Source organism: Lactuca sativa, chromosome 1 (genome assembly GCF_002870075.4).
Source record: "Lactuca sativa cultivar Salinas chromosome 1, Lsat_Salinas_v11, whole genome shotgun sequence".
Classification (NCBI taxonomy): Eukaryota; Viridiplantae; Streptophyta; class Magnoliopsida; order Asterales; family Asteraceae; genus Lactuca; species Lactuca sativa.
Genome location: NC_056623.2, coordinates 181,817,409 through 181,832,215, shown reverse-complemented (window position 1 = coordinate 181,832,215; position 14,807 = coordinate 181,817,409). Strand labels below are relative to the sequence as shown.

Here is a 14,807-nt window from a genome sequence, read left to right as displayed (position 1 = left end):
AAAGTTCTTCAATATTCATACGTACTAGTTACATCATTAGTAAGTTACCATCGGGGTAGCACAGGATAATACTTATACTATTGCTAGAACAATGAGTCAGTTCATTCATGAGTCAGTACTTATTACTATGAGAACATATACATTAGATTACTATGAGAACATATACATTACATTACAATTAGAGCATATACAACTATACTAGAAGAAGAACATATACAACTATACTAGAAAGAGAACATATACAACTATACTAGAAAGAGAACATATACAACTATACTAGAAAGAGAACATATACAACGATACTAGAACGAGTTACAATACATTACATATACATGAATACGCTAACAAAATTGTGATCCACTGTATCGGAGCATGCCTTAAATGTCATGGCCCGAGTTGTAGCAGAGTCTCTTGGAGGGAGAGCGTGAGTTTGCGTATAGATCTATACTGGATTGACTATCCTACACCTTGCTGCTAGCTACAGCCAGACCTGCAGGTCTGCGGGTGCCAAACATCATACCTTTTTACGACCTACAATGTTGTGTTACCTAGTCGATAGTATGGTACAATTAATCATATGATACCTTAATATAAATTTGGTTTAAGGTAGTTAGTACAGTAGTAGTTCCTATAATACAACACTACAGTACTACATTAATTTACCCTTTACATATATTTGGTGATTATTTCACTTAAACAATTATGTACGAACTATATTTTGTTAATGATAGTTACACTTGGGAAAATTACGCACTTTTACAATAAACGAACATACAAAACAATTATGCCTTGGTAGAAGGCTACTTTTAATAGAAAATATAGGTTTTTCTAAGAGATTCAAACTTTTACAAACACTTACAAACATTCACATACTTTTATCACCAATGTTTACAAACTCATACTTTAAACCACGTTCAAACGTTTTGATACAAACACCGACACTAAAATACTTATGAACTCACCAGCTTAATGCTGATAAACTCTTTCAAAATAACTTGTATTCTCAGGTCATCAATAGACAGGTACCGAGGCCAACTTTTGAGAAGATGGAGCGCATTCAAGACTCATCTTATTATTTTGATTCAGATTTTTGGTGTCTATAACTGTATGGAACACACTTGTATTAAAATTATATACTTAATGCAATGAATGATGTTGTTTGCTTATTTACTGTAATAATGTGTTGTGATACTTTACATGACGTCCTCCGCCCCAGAACGTTTCCGCCGTTCTCGGTTTTGGGGTGTGACAATATCCCTATGAGTTTACGGCCGTAAACTCATGGGGTGGAGTGTTCTTGGATGCTTAATGGTCTTATAACACTTGTAGAGTTAGGATAGGTTCAGTTCTAAGGCATTGGAAGGGATTAAACTATCAAAGGGACCATTTTAAGGAGTTTACGTCCGTAAACTCTCACATGCACTATCCTTTTGTGTTTTGGTGATCCTAGGTTAAGCACAAGTGGTTTTAGTCCAAAGTACAAGTCATGGAAGGAAGTTAGGGCACCATTTGACCACTTTATAGGAGTTTACGGCCCAGGAACCATTTCCTTGGGGGGTTTACGGCCGTAATCTCCTAAGGAGGTGGTTTCTCTCATGTTTAAGGTCCCTAACACAAAGGTGGTTGATTCTAGACATTATTCCAAGGCATAGGAGGTGTTTAAGGGGAATTTTAACACCTTAAAAGGTGTTTACGGCCTTAGAAGGAGTGTTTACGGTCTAAACATGCTCTTGGGCCGTAAACTCATGTTTACTCCCCATATGTTAAGATTTTGGTGTTTTAAGTCCATTCATGTAAGCCCTTAAGTCATAACTAAGCTCCAAAAGTGGTTTGGAAGGGTTTTAGGGCTCCAAAACCCCATTTAAGTGTGTTTACGGTTTGGGGCTGTTCTAGGGCCATAAACATAAGTCTTTGGTCTTTTTGGATGATTTAGACATGGATTTGTAAGCTAAACAATCTAAACTATAAGCTAGGATGGATTACTTACCGATTTGAAGCTTGAAATGGGTGATTTTGGATTAAGATTTGGATTGAAGAGAGAGAGTAGATAGAGAGAGAGAGAGAGAGAGTGAAAAAGCTTCAAATGAAGTCCACTCACCCTTATATAGGGTTTGAGTTTGAGGCCCGGTGGAAATCTACCCGATACTGACGTTAAACGAGGCTTATGGTCGTACCCGATTAAGTGTTTGTAACCTGACGTGGTCGTAACTAAAAATTTTCTAAATAAATTTTGGGTATGTTTTCACGTGTTTCAAATGGGTTTTGACACTCACGAGGTCATAATAAAGGTCTTAATTCAATTAACCTAATTAAAATGTTAACGAAAAACTTGAATACAAACGAGTTTTACTGACGGAAACGGGTTACCGTGACGGAAAATTTTTCGGATTGTCACACTAACCACATACCAAAACACGTATTTCAGAACATAGTCTCACATGACAGCCGAACCCGTAGTTTAGTAAGAATATCTGCATCAATTGCAGGTTTACAAGATATTGTAAGATAAGCATAAAAAACGCTGTCATGCTGCAATTATGGAATGTAACTGCTCCTCTGGAACACACTATGTTGAACATTCTAGACTTTTTCTTCGTATTCCAGAGTAGTTCATCGCATTCTGGACATGTTCTGTGTGTTCCATATCATGTTATGTGTGTTCCAGACTACAAATTTTCAATATGGAATAATGTAAGGCACTAAAAAAAACTAATTCTCTAATACTTTGGTCCTTACTAATAGTAAAAATACTACCAAATTTTGGTACATTCAAAGTTTAAAGGTATTGTATCCCGGACGAGTTCTTTATGTTCCAGACTTACTTATTTACAAATATAATCATAAATTTAAACAATTTGAAGCGGAGGAGTAAAGAACTCACCCGTAAAACCTCCAAGCAATCAAAATCAGATGTATATCTTCTTTACCATTTAATATGAAATGTGATGATATTCCAAAATGCATTATGAAATAACCTTTATAATGATTTGTATCCGGGACCCAATGGGAACAAGCCCGACTTGATGACGTCAGTCCAGAATGATCCATTCCAAGCAAGATTAATTTTCAAAAAAATATATATTCCCTCTGTCCCTTTTTTTTGTCCACCTTACTATATTAAATTGTCCCAAATAATTGTCTATTACTAAAATTAGATGTACACTTTACCATATTACCCCTCATTTTAGTTAATCATCATGCATTTATACAATAATTTATGAAGAGAAAGAAAGATAAAAAAACACAAAACACAAAAACAATACTAATGGTATAAATCAAACAGTAAACTACAAAAGCTCTTTATTTTTCATTTAATCAAAACTCAGTGAAGTGCCTTCTTCTAAACTTTATGATATGCATTTTTTGGGACAATTTAAAACACTAAATCCATAAATCGTAAACTACTATACAAAATCTAAAACTCTTTCCTTTTTATGAAATCAAAACATAGTGAAGTCTTTTTTTCTAAACTTTGTGATATGCAAGTTTGTTTACCGGGTTAAATACACTATCACATTATCTATTAAATTTTGATCACACTCAATTTGGAGTGGTAAGTTACCTTGTCGTCCTAACCTACACTTACCAATATGCGGTACATGATAGTTGTTGTCACCTTAAGCCTTTATGATTTCTTTCATGCATGTTTTGTAGAGTTAAAAAAAAACATTGTTAAGTTGTTGCAATTGCATTCTTTCAAAAGATGTTTGAACCGCATCAACCAATTCATCAATTCTACGCAAAGACTTTTGTTCTTGAACTGATTGTATTCCTCGAAAAAATCCAAGGTCTAACACTTTCAAATTTAGGCTATTGGGGGGCTAAAAACAAAGTCGAATATCAAATCCATCATGAGATGCTGCTTCAAGAAATCACTATCATCAACATCAATATGAGGCTTTGCGTTGTCTTATTGAATAAATATGGGACTGGTAACCACGCGACCATTTAGCTCTAATATCCGATAGAACTTTTTCTACCAACCATGATCGTGTTATCTCTTTATTCACCGATAAAATAGGCTTCGTACCTAATGTTATGGCAACACGATTTTTGCTAGAATGCTTAGTGGGTTATAATGTTGTAAATAGGTGGATACCAATTTTTCCTGAAAAAATTTCATCACTGGTGAATCAAATATTGGTCTTGCTACCACCTCTAGAAACATAACATTTGTGATCAACTTTTTGCTTTTACATGTTCTTAGTGGTACATTCTCACCGGGGACTAGATAGTAGCGTTTTGATGGTTTTGACATGTAAAACCAATTTTCATAAATATGGACAACATTAAACATATCATAAAATGTAGGATTTGGACTAAATAATGATGATAGAGTAACATTTGATAAACAAAGTTCTAACCTTGCTCTTTCATTATCTTGAGTTAGAGTCGTCTTGATGGTATTTGTATGTGGTCGAAACACACCTTCCGTAATTCGTCTATGCATAGTTGATTTTGAAACATTTAAAGATTTTGCAAGAGATCATATATTGGATCGACGATGTAATGAAAATTTTGAAACTTGATCCAAATTTATTTGTACCATTTTCCTTCCAACAACCATTGACATATTTGAAGATAAACCAACCGACAATCCGTAGTGAACTTGATTTTACATTGGCGCCAAATGCAACTAACAGTCTATATAGAAACTGAGAATAGTGAAGCTACTTCACCTACATAACCTTTTTTTAATTCTCCATCGAGGCTTTCTTGTAGTAAGTACTGATATTTTGATGGTTTTGACATGTAAAACCAATTTTCATAAATATGGACAACATTAAACATATCATAAAATGTAGGATTTGGACTAAATAATGATAATAGAGTAACATTTGATAAACAAAATTCTAACCTTGCTCTTTTGTTATCTTGAGTTAGAGTCGTCTTGATAGTATTTGTATGTGGTCGAAACACACCTTCCGTAATTCGTCTATGCATAGATGATTTTGAAACATTTAAAGATTTTGCAAGAGATCATATATTGGATCGACGATTTAATGAAATTTTTGAAACTTGATCCAAATTTATTTGTACCCTTTTCCTTCCAACAACCATTGACATATTTGAAGATAAACCAACCGACAATCCGTAGTGAACTTGATTTTACATTAACGCCAAATGCCACTAACAATCCATTTAGAAACTAGAATAGTGAAGCTACTTCACCTACATAACCTTTTTTTTAATTCTCCATCGAGGATTTCTTGTAGTAAGTACTGATATATTATATAGTTTGACATTGTGTTAGGGTAGGGTTTTTTTTAGTGAATGGATTTGTGGAATGCTCCATATAAAAAACTGAAACTGTAGAGAATATTTTTTTGAGGTTGATAAAATAGGGAATATTTTAAGGTTAATTTGGTGGAACAAAGAATATAAAAAATCTTAGAAATTAACGGACAAAATTGGCAGAATAGTCTGCTAAAAAAATTAAATCTAATTAAGTGATGTTTTCAATAAAATTATGGCGGCTTGGCTCTATTTCAAAAGCAAAATGATTTTTATTTATTTATTTATTTTTTTTTAAATGGCAGTAAACTTTTTGCGGTAAAAAGTTTTCGTGGGTTTTTAGGTGGAGTAATTAAATTCCATGAATTCTAAAGAAAAATAAATATGATTTATAAAAAAGGTAAAAATGTAATAAAGTCATCACTAAATTAATGTTTTTCTTACATGGTATTTTTTTATTCTTTAATTTTTTAATATATATATATATTTTTTTGACTTAGTCAATCATTTTGATAAACATGGATTATTTAATTTCCCTTAAAAATTCCCATATCGGTGGGATAGATATGGGAGTGGGAAGTAATATTTTAATGAAAAATTGCGTTCTACTTCGATAAACATGTTCTAACCGTTATCTCTCCCTCGGTTTTGCTGGTGTGCCCTAAAACCCAATTCTACTCTGTTTCATCGATTTCTTGCTGAGGTAATAACAGCCATTTTTCTTTTTTATAAATTGCATTTTGATTATGCTACTGAGTACTTATATCGTGCTGTCCAATGGTGATTTTGAGGAAACTCTGATGATCGCGTTGGATAATTTGCTGATGAATTCGCTTGATCAGTCCTCTGTTCATACCATAAGATTGCAACTATTTACAACTTTTAATGCGTTTTATGGTTTTAATTCAAAATATTCATGTTAAATTTACTATTGCTGGTTCGATCATTACAGATTGTCGCTTGATGTTTCTGAAGTTTATCCATAAACCCCTATTTTGTTATCCTTTGTAGGCATCAACTGAAACTATTTGCATAGATAGACGATATAGAAAGAAGTAATTATTTCGTCTAATTTTTTTTGAGGTTGTCATGTCTGCTTGTTTATATTATATGCGACTACAAGGTAAAATATTATCTTATAGGAAAAGAATCAGGATAAGAGATGCCATGCATCTGAATTTTCTAAGAGGCTATATTATCCTATTGATGATAATGGATGGATAGTAGAAGGTGATTGGCCGGATAAATTGTGTTGGAAGATAGACTCTTCAAGCAATGCCACAAATATGTAAAATGATACCGAAGGGGGAATATGTGTTGGGAGGGTAATGGGGTTAGTTTTGTCGAAATTGATGATGAAGAAATTTTCCCATCCACCTTTAACTTTCATGCCCATATCCACAACATACATTTGGACATTATGTATGCTTATGCCACTAGTTGATTGCAAGTAGCTGAGAAAATACAAAGCAAAAATTAACTATAAGAATTATAGAATTGTACCGGAACACTTGCCATTTTTTTTTTTTTTTTTTTTTTTTTTTTTTTTTTTTTTTTAAATTTTGAAATTGAGAATGGACTATAACATATGTCAAGAGTAATTTATAGATTATACTGATAGTTAATTTCAGGCATGAATAGCAAAATTGGAAAACAAGTTCAAATTATCTGCTTGTAGTTTAGAAAAAGACACCTAGAGCATGTATGTCCATTTAGGCATAGTAGCAATGGACAAAATGGGTTAAGGCATGAGATGTAGGCTACACATTAGCTAAAACCCAAGAATCTGTGTGTTTGGATCATTGATTATAGTAGACACGATGTGAATTGGGCTCATATATCAATAGAAGAAGTGCATGAATGGAAGTTCTTTTCTTACAAAAATAGTAGAACGTTAGGGTCCATTGATTTAGTTTATGTGATTTCTAGTTTTGATTTAGTGATTTGAGATTATGGAGATGGAACCTTAATATTTTTCTTGTTGTTGATCTGGATCACATTTAAATCATTGTTAAGCTAAAGTAAATCACTTTTTTTTTTCAGATTTCATTCGACAGGTTAAGTTGTCGAGGTGTTGGTTATCGTAAAAGAGCCAGTATTTGTAACGAGGGATCAGGTAGATCCTTAGTTATGGAATCTTGTGAAAAAATAGATGGTATAAAAAGTTGTCTACCAGGAGAGGCCATGAAGATACTACAGTCATTGGCTTCCTGTTGGGATGATATAGTTGATGTAGATGCCTTACAGGTAATAAGACTCAAGGGTGCTATGACCAATGAAGTCTACCAAATCAAATGGCCAACCAACAGCAACAAAGAAGGCTCTCGAAAGGTTTTAGTTAGGATATATGGTGAGGGTGTGGATGTGTTTTTTGATCGTGAAATGGAGATCCGAACATTTGAGTTCATGTCCAAGCAAGGCCAAGGACCTCGTCTCCTTGGGAGATTCTCTAATGGCCGAATTGAAGAATTCATTCGTGCACGGGTACTCTCTTCTCTTGTCTTTAGGCCACATTTGGTATGTAGGATAGGACAAAACAGAACAGAACAGATGGTGTGGATTGGACCGAGACTGATGTCAATGGGACAATAATTGCAATTTTTTTTGTCTCAAGGTACGACATGGACTCGCTCTTGATTTCTAATCTTTGAAAAAGACGTCCTCATCTTCATCATCGAAAATACCTCTCCAAATCTTGTCCAGTCCGTTTCTGTGTAACAAATGCATCCTTCATGTTTCTCTCTTGGTTCTTAAATCTGGAATAATATTTTTCTTGAGTATGATCGAAGCTTTCATTTAGAAAATGTTTTCAACTGCATAATTTGACAGACTTTGTTTTGTATCTTGGTGTGTGTTAGTAGGTAGTACAACTATCAATCGTATTAACTTTGTATTTCCTACTCTTGGCGCATGACCCATTTCTATCTATCTAATCTATATATATATATATATATATATATATATATATATATATATATATATATATATATATATATATATATATATAATAGCTAAATGATGCTGTATGGATAAATGATTTATACTTGACGAAGTGCTCTATGAACAAAGTCTTACTTTTTGGACAGAATGAACTGTCTCACTGAGAGTAAATCACCACTTTACCTTTCTGTCGACAAGTGATTAACCTAACTCTAATTAACAGACATGGGCAACAGGTTTGGTTCCATCATTGCCACTAACACCTAACACCTAATCTTCTTTAGGTTGTACACCACGGATCACAGATCCTTCAGGTCAGGTGTGTATAGTCTTGATGGTATATTTTTTTCTAGTACATATATGAGTTTTTTTTTTTTTTTTTTAATCAATGCAGAATGAACGACCTCATAGTTACAGTGACAATCAGAGAAAGGAGGCTTTCCCCACTAAAGTCCTACCTTTTTTACACAAATTTCCCCCCATTTATCTTTTTTCATTTCATTTCCCCAAAGTGCAGTAATTTTTTTAAAAGAAAATTAAACAATATTTATCCCGGCAGCATTTGATCTACACAGTAATGGAAAAAAAAAAGAAACAGGAACTTAGATTGGTAGTCCTTATAACTTTCAATGCTGATTATTATTTGTTTATTTATTTATTTATTTTTTGAAATCAGACACTCTCGGCCTGTGATTTGCGGGATCCTGATATATCTACACTTATAGCATCTAAGCTAAAGGAGTTCCATGATCTGGATATGCCTGGTCCAAAAACGCCCATGGTCTGGGATAGATTGCAGTATGCCTCTTTTAAACCTTACACCAGTACATTTCTTCCCTACAAGATTTGTAGGGCTATTTCAATGATCAGATGATGAGGGCATTCACGTCTTTTGCGTAGCTAAGAGATTGTTCCACTTTTTTGGGTGGGACAAAAAGTTGCAAATTTTGTCCATTGGCACGGGACACACAAAACACAATACAACCTTATTTGTTCTGTCTTGTCTTGTCTTGTCCTGTCCTGCCTTGTCTACAATCTTATTTGTTCTTTCTTGTCTTGTCCTGTCCTGTCCTGCCTAACAAGTTGGGGCCTACAAATTGAGGCCTTGGTCTGTGATAGGTTGAGGTTGCATGGCTAGTTAATTTATTTTTCATCGGATTAAGCTTGTGGTGTAATTTGTAAATTAATAGTTCTTTTTTGTTTCTCTCAGTAATTGGCTTAGTGCAGCCAAAAGTATGTGCACTGTAGAGGAAGCACAGGCCCTCCGTTTGGATGCCATGGGAAAAGAGATAGAAACTTTACACAAATGTCTGGCAGCAGATCAACATGTAGCATTTTGCCACAATGATTTACAATATGGGAACATAATGATCGATGAAGATACCAGATCCATAACCATTATCGTAAGAACTTCATCAACAATTTTCATTACCTTCTATTATCTTAATAAGCAAACTCTATTTTAGTTTTCTCTTCTAATATCTCTTCAATCATAAGCCATGCATGAAGTGGAGCTACTTGTTTGGTATGATGGGATTGGGAAAGGGAATGGAATTGTTCATTCCATTGAAACAAAAAAACTCTGTGGTAGTGTTTGGTTTGATGGAATCACGGAAGGAATAGAATGGTTCATTCCACTGAAATGGAAGAATGAGGATTGACCATTCATGAAGGATTGTGATTCCTTCTGTTTTGTTAATTTTCATTCCTTAGTCATTTTTTTTTATTTCATTTAATTTTGGAACGGAATGAAAAGTGTCGATTCATTTATATTTATGCAACTTTTTTTAATAAAACAGTTAGTTTGTTTTAAAATTTTCGTTAATCTAATTAAAATTATGATTTATGCTTTAAAGTAGCTAAAATGATATTATATTTATCATATAACCTTTTGGGTTTTAATGAGCTTTAATTATGTTTAGTTTCTGTTTGTGTTAAATAAAAATTTGTTAATTATTAATATAATAAATTTGCTGATTTTCATTCCTTAGCCAGAAGTGTTTTTATTCCATCAATAAATAGAATGAAAAATTACAATACTACCCAATTTTTGTTTATAATATTTCTAATGAAATACGATTCAGTTAAATATCAATTTTCTTTTCTAAAAAAAATCAATAGAAAAAAGATATTTTATTATGAACTTATCTGGGTTTTAATGCGCTTTTATTATGTTTAATTTTAAATAATAATCCATAAGTTATAATTATATAATGAATAGAGTAGAGTCCAAACTATACATTCTATTTAGAATAAATTACAAGAGTGGTCTCTGTGGTATTCCAAAAATTGCAGTTCAGTCAATGTTTTGATTTTTTTGCATTCTTTCCCTTAAGTTTGGACAATGTAAAATATAAAATATTCAATTAGCAATATAATTCAATAACATTAACCTAAGAAAATATCACAAAATGAAAATAAGTTCAAATAATAAACTTCATTCTTAAATTATCCGCATATCTCACCGGTCTATAGTCTTATTATACTTATGTATAATAAAAAGTTAATTATTTTTGGTATACAACAGGGACCAATCTTGTAATCTGCTCTTGTATTTATGTATAATATTAAAAATTCATTCCTTTAACTAAACATGATCATGCCTTGGTCATTCCATCCGACCTTTGAAACAGACCTATACACTAGATATGTGAGTAGAGTTGTCTATTTTCAGATTATGTATTTTAAGTGTTGTCCATGATATTATTTTCTACTAAAATATGGTTATACATGTGCAAAATAATTATTCTTCCTAATCCTGCGTTAAGTTAATTAAGCACATGTTTATCTCATGAGCATTCAGGTTTCAGTGCCTGTCCCTAATATTAGTTAAGTTTTTTACAGGACTACGAGTATGCTTGTTACAACCCTTTCATGTTTGATATTGCAAATCATTTTTGCGAGATGGCTGCTGATTATCATACAGAAACACCCCATGTTTTGGAATATACTAAATACCCTGGTACCTTAACCTCAACCTCAACATCATTACTTGCTTTTCAAATGCTGAATTCACCTCCTTATCAATTCTTGCATATGAAACAGGGCTTGACGAGCGTAGGAGATTTCTTCATGTATATCTCACTTCTTCTTCTTCAGGTATCAAGCAACATCATTGAGCATTAACAGATAGATACTTTATCTATCAAAGATAGATATTCTTTTTAAAAATAAGCCTACAAATAGCAATATTTTTCTTTATTATAGCATCCTATTACGACATTGCTTTGCAGAAAATCTATCCAGTTATAGCAGTGAAAGAAATTTTCATTGCTATAATCAGGTCAGGTAGATTTTCAAAGTACGATGTCCTAATAAGAAAAAACAAAAAGGACGATGCTACCCACACACCTCACCTCCACACATATCCCTTCATTCACTTTGTCATTAGTCTCTTTATTCTTGAATTCTTTGATTATACTATCCGGTGAGGGAACCCCCATCTTCCAGATTTGAATATTTGGATTACGATATTATAGGCACAAAATGTTTCTACAGAGAGTTTTTATTTCCATTGATATATATATATATATATATATATATATATATATATATATAATATATATATATATATATTGCTTAGAGCTTCTAATTGGCAAGTAAAAAGTCTTCATTGAATAAAAGGAATGGGGTTGTAGGGTTTGTTTGGTTGGATGGAACAGGAATTGAATTGACATTGCAATGGAATGAGTCATCACATTCCATGTTTTGTTGGTGTATACAAATGAAATGACTTTTCATCTGAATTTTTTATATTATATGACAACATTTGGCTTTCTCAACTCCATTACGTACATTATTTTAGTTATGATTAAATAACTTTTATTTACATAAATAAAATTAAACATAATAAAAGCCTTTTAAATCCCAAATAACTTATAATAATAATAATAATATTTTTTTTCGTTATATAAGAAAATGAAATCATAATTTTAATTAATTGTATATATATATATATATATATATATATTTTCAAAAACTGTCATATTAAAATCGGATTATATTGCAATTTCTCATCCCGCTCCATGATGTAATGAAAAAACATCCCTCCTCAGACTAAGGAATGGAGTTTAACAAAATCGAAGGAATCACACTCCTTTTGGAGTGGTCCAGTTCATTCCATCGGGCAAAGCAAACAGGTTTCTCATTCACAAACCTGTTATGTCATGTTGTGTGGCCATTTTTTTATGGGATTAAGGAGAAAGAAGATTAAGGCTACAAGCTGTTGTTTGTTTTTGACTTAGTGGTTTTAATGGGGGCATAGAATAGAGAAAGTTATGGAAAAGAAAGGTTTCAACCTTTTACAAAAAAATTCTCATTTAATCTTTCTTTTCAGTATGCCATCATTTTCTCAAAAAAGAAACAAGGTGTAAGTGTGTACTTGTGCAACCAGGTTCCCTGAACCCCTGCCCTGCCTCTCTCTCTCTCTCTCTACATGATTGATTGATATAAACATAAGATTCTTGCGCAGGGAGTAGGTAAGGTTTGTCTTGCTGAAGTCAATTCCGTTTCTAATTCTATCACCAAAAGTGTTTGGTGGTCATGCACAAAATCCTTTTGACAGACAGATGGATTTCAATCAAAATTTATGGAGTTCAATTTCCATCCGCTATTTCCTCCTTGCTAAAAATACTCAAATATCTTTAAACACCTCCAGCTTTTTTAATTTCTATCAATTCCATTTCATTTCCTGCCAACCAAACATGTGACAAAATTCAAATCTTCATTGCCAATTCTTTCCAAAACATCTGGTGAACCAAACGTCCCCTCCCTTAAATCATCAATACTTCTTTCTAGGTTTAATGAGATGTCTTTTCACATACAAGAGATGGATAGTGAGTTCCTATCCTTTTTTGGGTGGGAGTAAACTGTGGCCCGATTGACATCAGCTCCAATCGCAGTTTAGTATGCACGAAAGTGAAACACAGTACAAATTGTAGTAACTAGCCCAGGCTTCTTAATTCAAAAAGAGGGGGAACATGCATGCATGTATAACAATACAATATGCATTACATTATCTTTTTAAGCTGTATAGACATAATTTTATTGAATACAACTTTTCATTTTGTGGTCCAGGAAATCAACCCAGCAACTTAGAAGTTGACAAGTTGCTTGAAGAAGTTGAAAAGTATACTCTTGCAAGTCATCTACTTTGGGGCTTATGGGGAGTCATATCGGTACTTTTTCTACCTTATCTATATACAACATACGTTAGTCAGTCAATAGTCAATACACCTGCTTTTTTTTACTTTGTTTCTTTCTAAGCATGTTTTCACTGCCCAACACTAATTGTATGCAGTAATTACAAGCAGAATAGAACGAAAAAAGTAAAATGCAACGTATTCCATTGATTGTTTCTTATAGCATCCTACTTTCATTTCTACAACACTATGCTTATATAAGTTTATTTTTGTATCTCTCACTTTTTATCAAAGCTTACTTTTTTATAAAACAACATTTTTGTCTGTATTTATCAATTTAATTTTGCTTGGATGTCTAGTTATGCATGACAAACAAGAAGCTTGATTGACTCGTTCCATTTCTTCAAGCCAACCAAACATTATAATGGAATTCGATATGACCCATTCTGGAGAGTGTTGCTCATTCCATTTTTTCCTTGGTGATATCATTCCATGATACCAAACAAGTGAAATTGTACTATTTATCATGCATCTTCACGTTTCAACTTATATTTTCCTTTTTTTTTTTAGAATTGTCTTTTGCAAATACGCTTAGATAGAAAAAAAAAACCGCATTAAGATTAACCAAGAATCTCATAACATGACAAAACATAATAGATTTTAGTGTGTTTGGCAATCATTGTATTGTGATTTGTATTGTTGCCAAAGGGATAAATATTCTAATTTTTTTTCCCATCCAAGAAAGTGATAGCAATTTATGCCTTCTCATGTGCGAGGGTTTATTTGGTAATGGTCATTTTGTTTATTTATTCATAAAGGTTTTCCCTTTCATTCCACATAAATTTATTTATTTTTTTTAAATTTCAGGAACATGTTAATGAAATCGATTTCGACTACATGGAATATGCAAAACAAAGGTTTCAAGAGTACTGGTTACAGAAACCTAAAATATTGGGTTCCTTAGGTTGATTATATTCAAACTTTAATTCTCTTTTAGTAATCTTACTTTGGCGACCAAACTATTGCCCTTACCTACTGGTGTATATGTTGGACACTTGTTTCTTTTTCCATGAATTGTTACTCTTTTTATTTATTTATTTGTTATTATTTTTTTGAATCCCAAGAATCAAAAGATTTAAGCATGTTAACAGAATAGGCTAATTGTGAAAAGAGAGAAACATTTTGTTACACTGGAAGAGGGAGGGGAGGGGGTATACAACTTTTTTAGGGTTTTTGTGATGATGAAGATGAGCCAGCAAATTCAACCTTTTCCACATATAACAAGTTGAGAGTGAGTCTGTGTTTCACATTTTAGGTCGGACAAGTAGTACAATGTTTTATCAAACCCATCACTCTAACGAACGGCTATGTATGTATGTATATGTATGCGTGGATGAACGGCAATGTATGTATGTATGTATGCGGAGATGTGGTAGGAACCCAATAAACAGGAGGAACCATAAGAGTGAATAAATAAATAAATAAATCCTG

General features: G+C 32.8%; 1 protein-coding gene across 2 annotated transcripts; it reads left to right on the top strand.

Annotated features, from left to right (window-relative positions):
* Nucleotides 1-5,796: 5,796 nt before the first annotated feature.
* On the top strand, nt 5,797-14,433 carry LOC111921655 (probable choline kinase 2). 2 transcript variants are annotated; one of them, XM_023917236.2, is made up of 8 exons: nt 5,797-5,938; nt 7,279-7,719; nt 8,852-8,973; nt 9,386-9,578; nt 11,020-11,137; nt 11,221-11,274; nt 13,252-13,352; nt 14,184-14,433. In XM_023917236.2, the coding sequence occupies exons 2-8, from the start codon at nt 7,366-7,368 to the stop codon at nt 14,283-14,285; spliced, it is 1,044 nt and encodes a 347-aa protein (XP_023773004.1). In that variant the 5' UTR covers nt 5,797-5,938; nt 7,279-7,365; the 3' UTR covers nt 14,286-14,433. The 2 variants fall into 2 exon arrangements, with proteins under 2 accessions (XP_023773004.1, XP_042751465.1); XM_042895531.1 differs by having other exon boundaries at nt 5,801-5,938; nt 7,293-7,719.
* The last annotated feature ends 374 nt before the right edge of the window (nt 14,434-14,807 follow it).

Bases quoted from the DNA above. Each gene is read 5' to 3' on its own strand.
- LOC111921655 (XM_023917236.2), top strand. From the start codon at position 7,366: ATGGAATCTTGTGAAAAAATAGATGGTATAAAAAGTTGTCTACCAGGA. The intron at 8,974-9,385 runs GTATGCCTCTTT...TGTTTCTCTCAG, and splicing joins ATGGTCTGGGATAGATTGCA to TAATTGGCTTAGTGCAGCCA. The intron at 11,138-11,220 runs GTACCTTAACCT...CATATGAAACAG, and splicing joins GGAATATACTAAATACCCTG to GGCTTGACGAGCGTAGGAGA.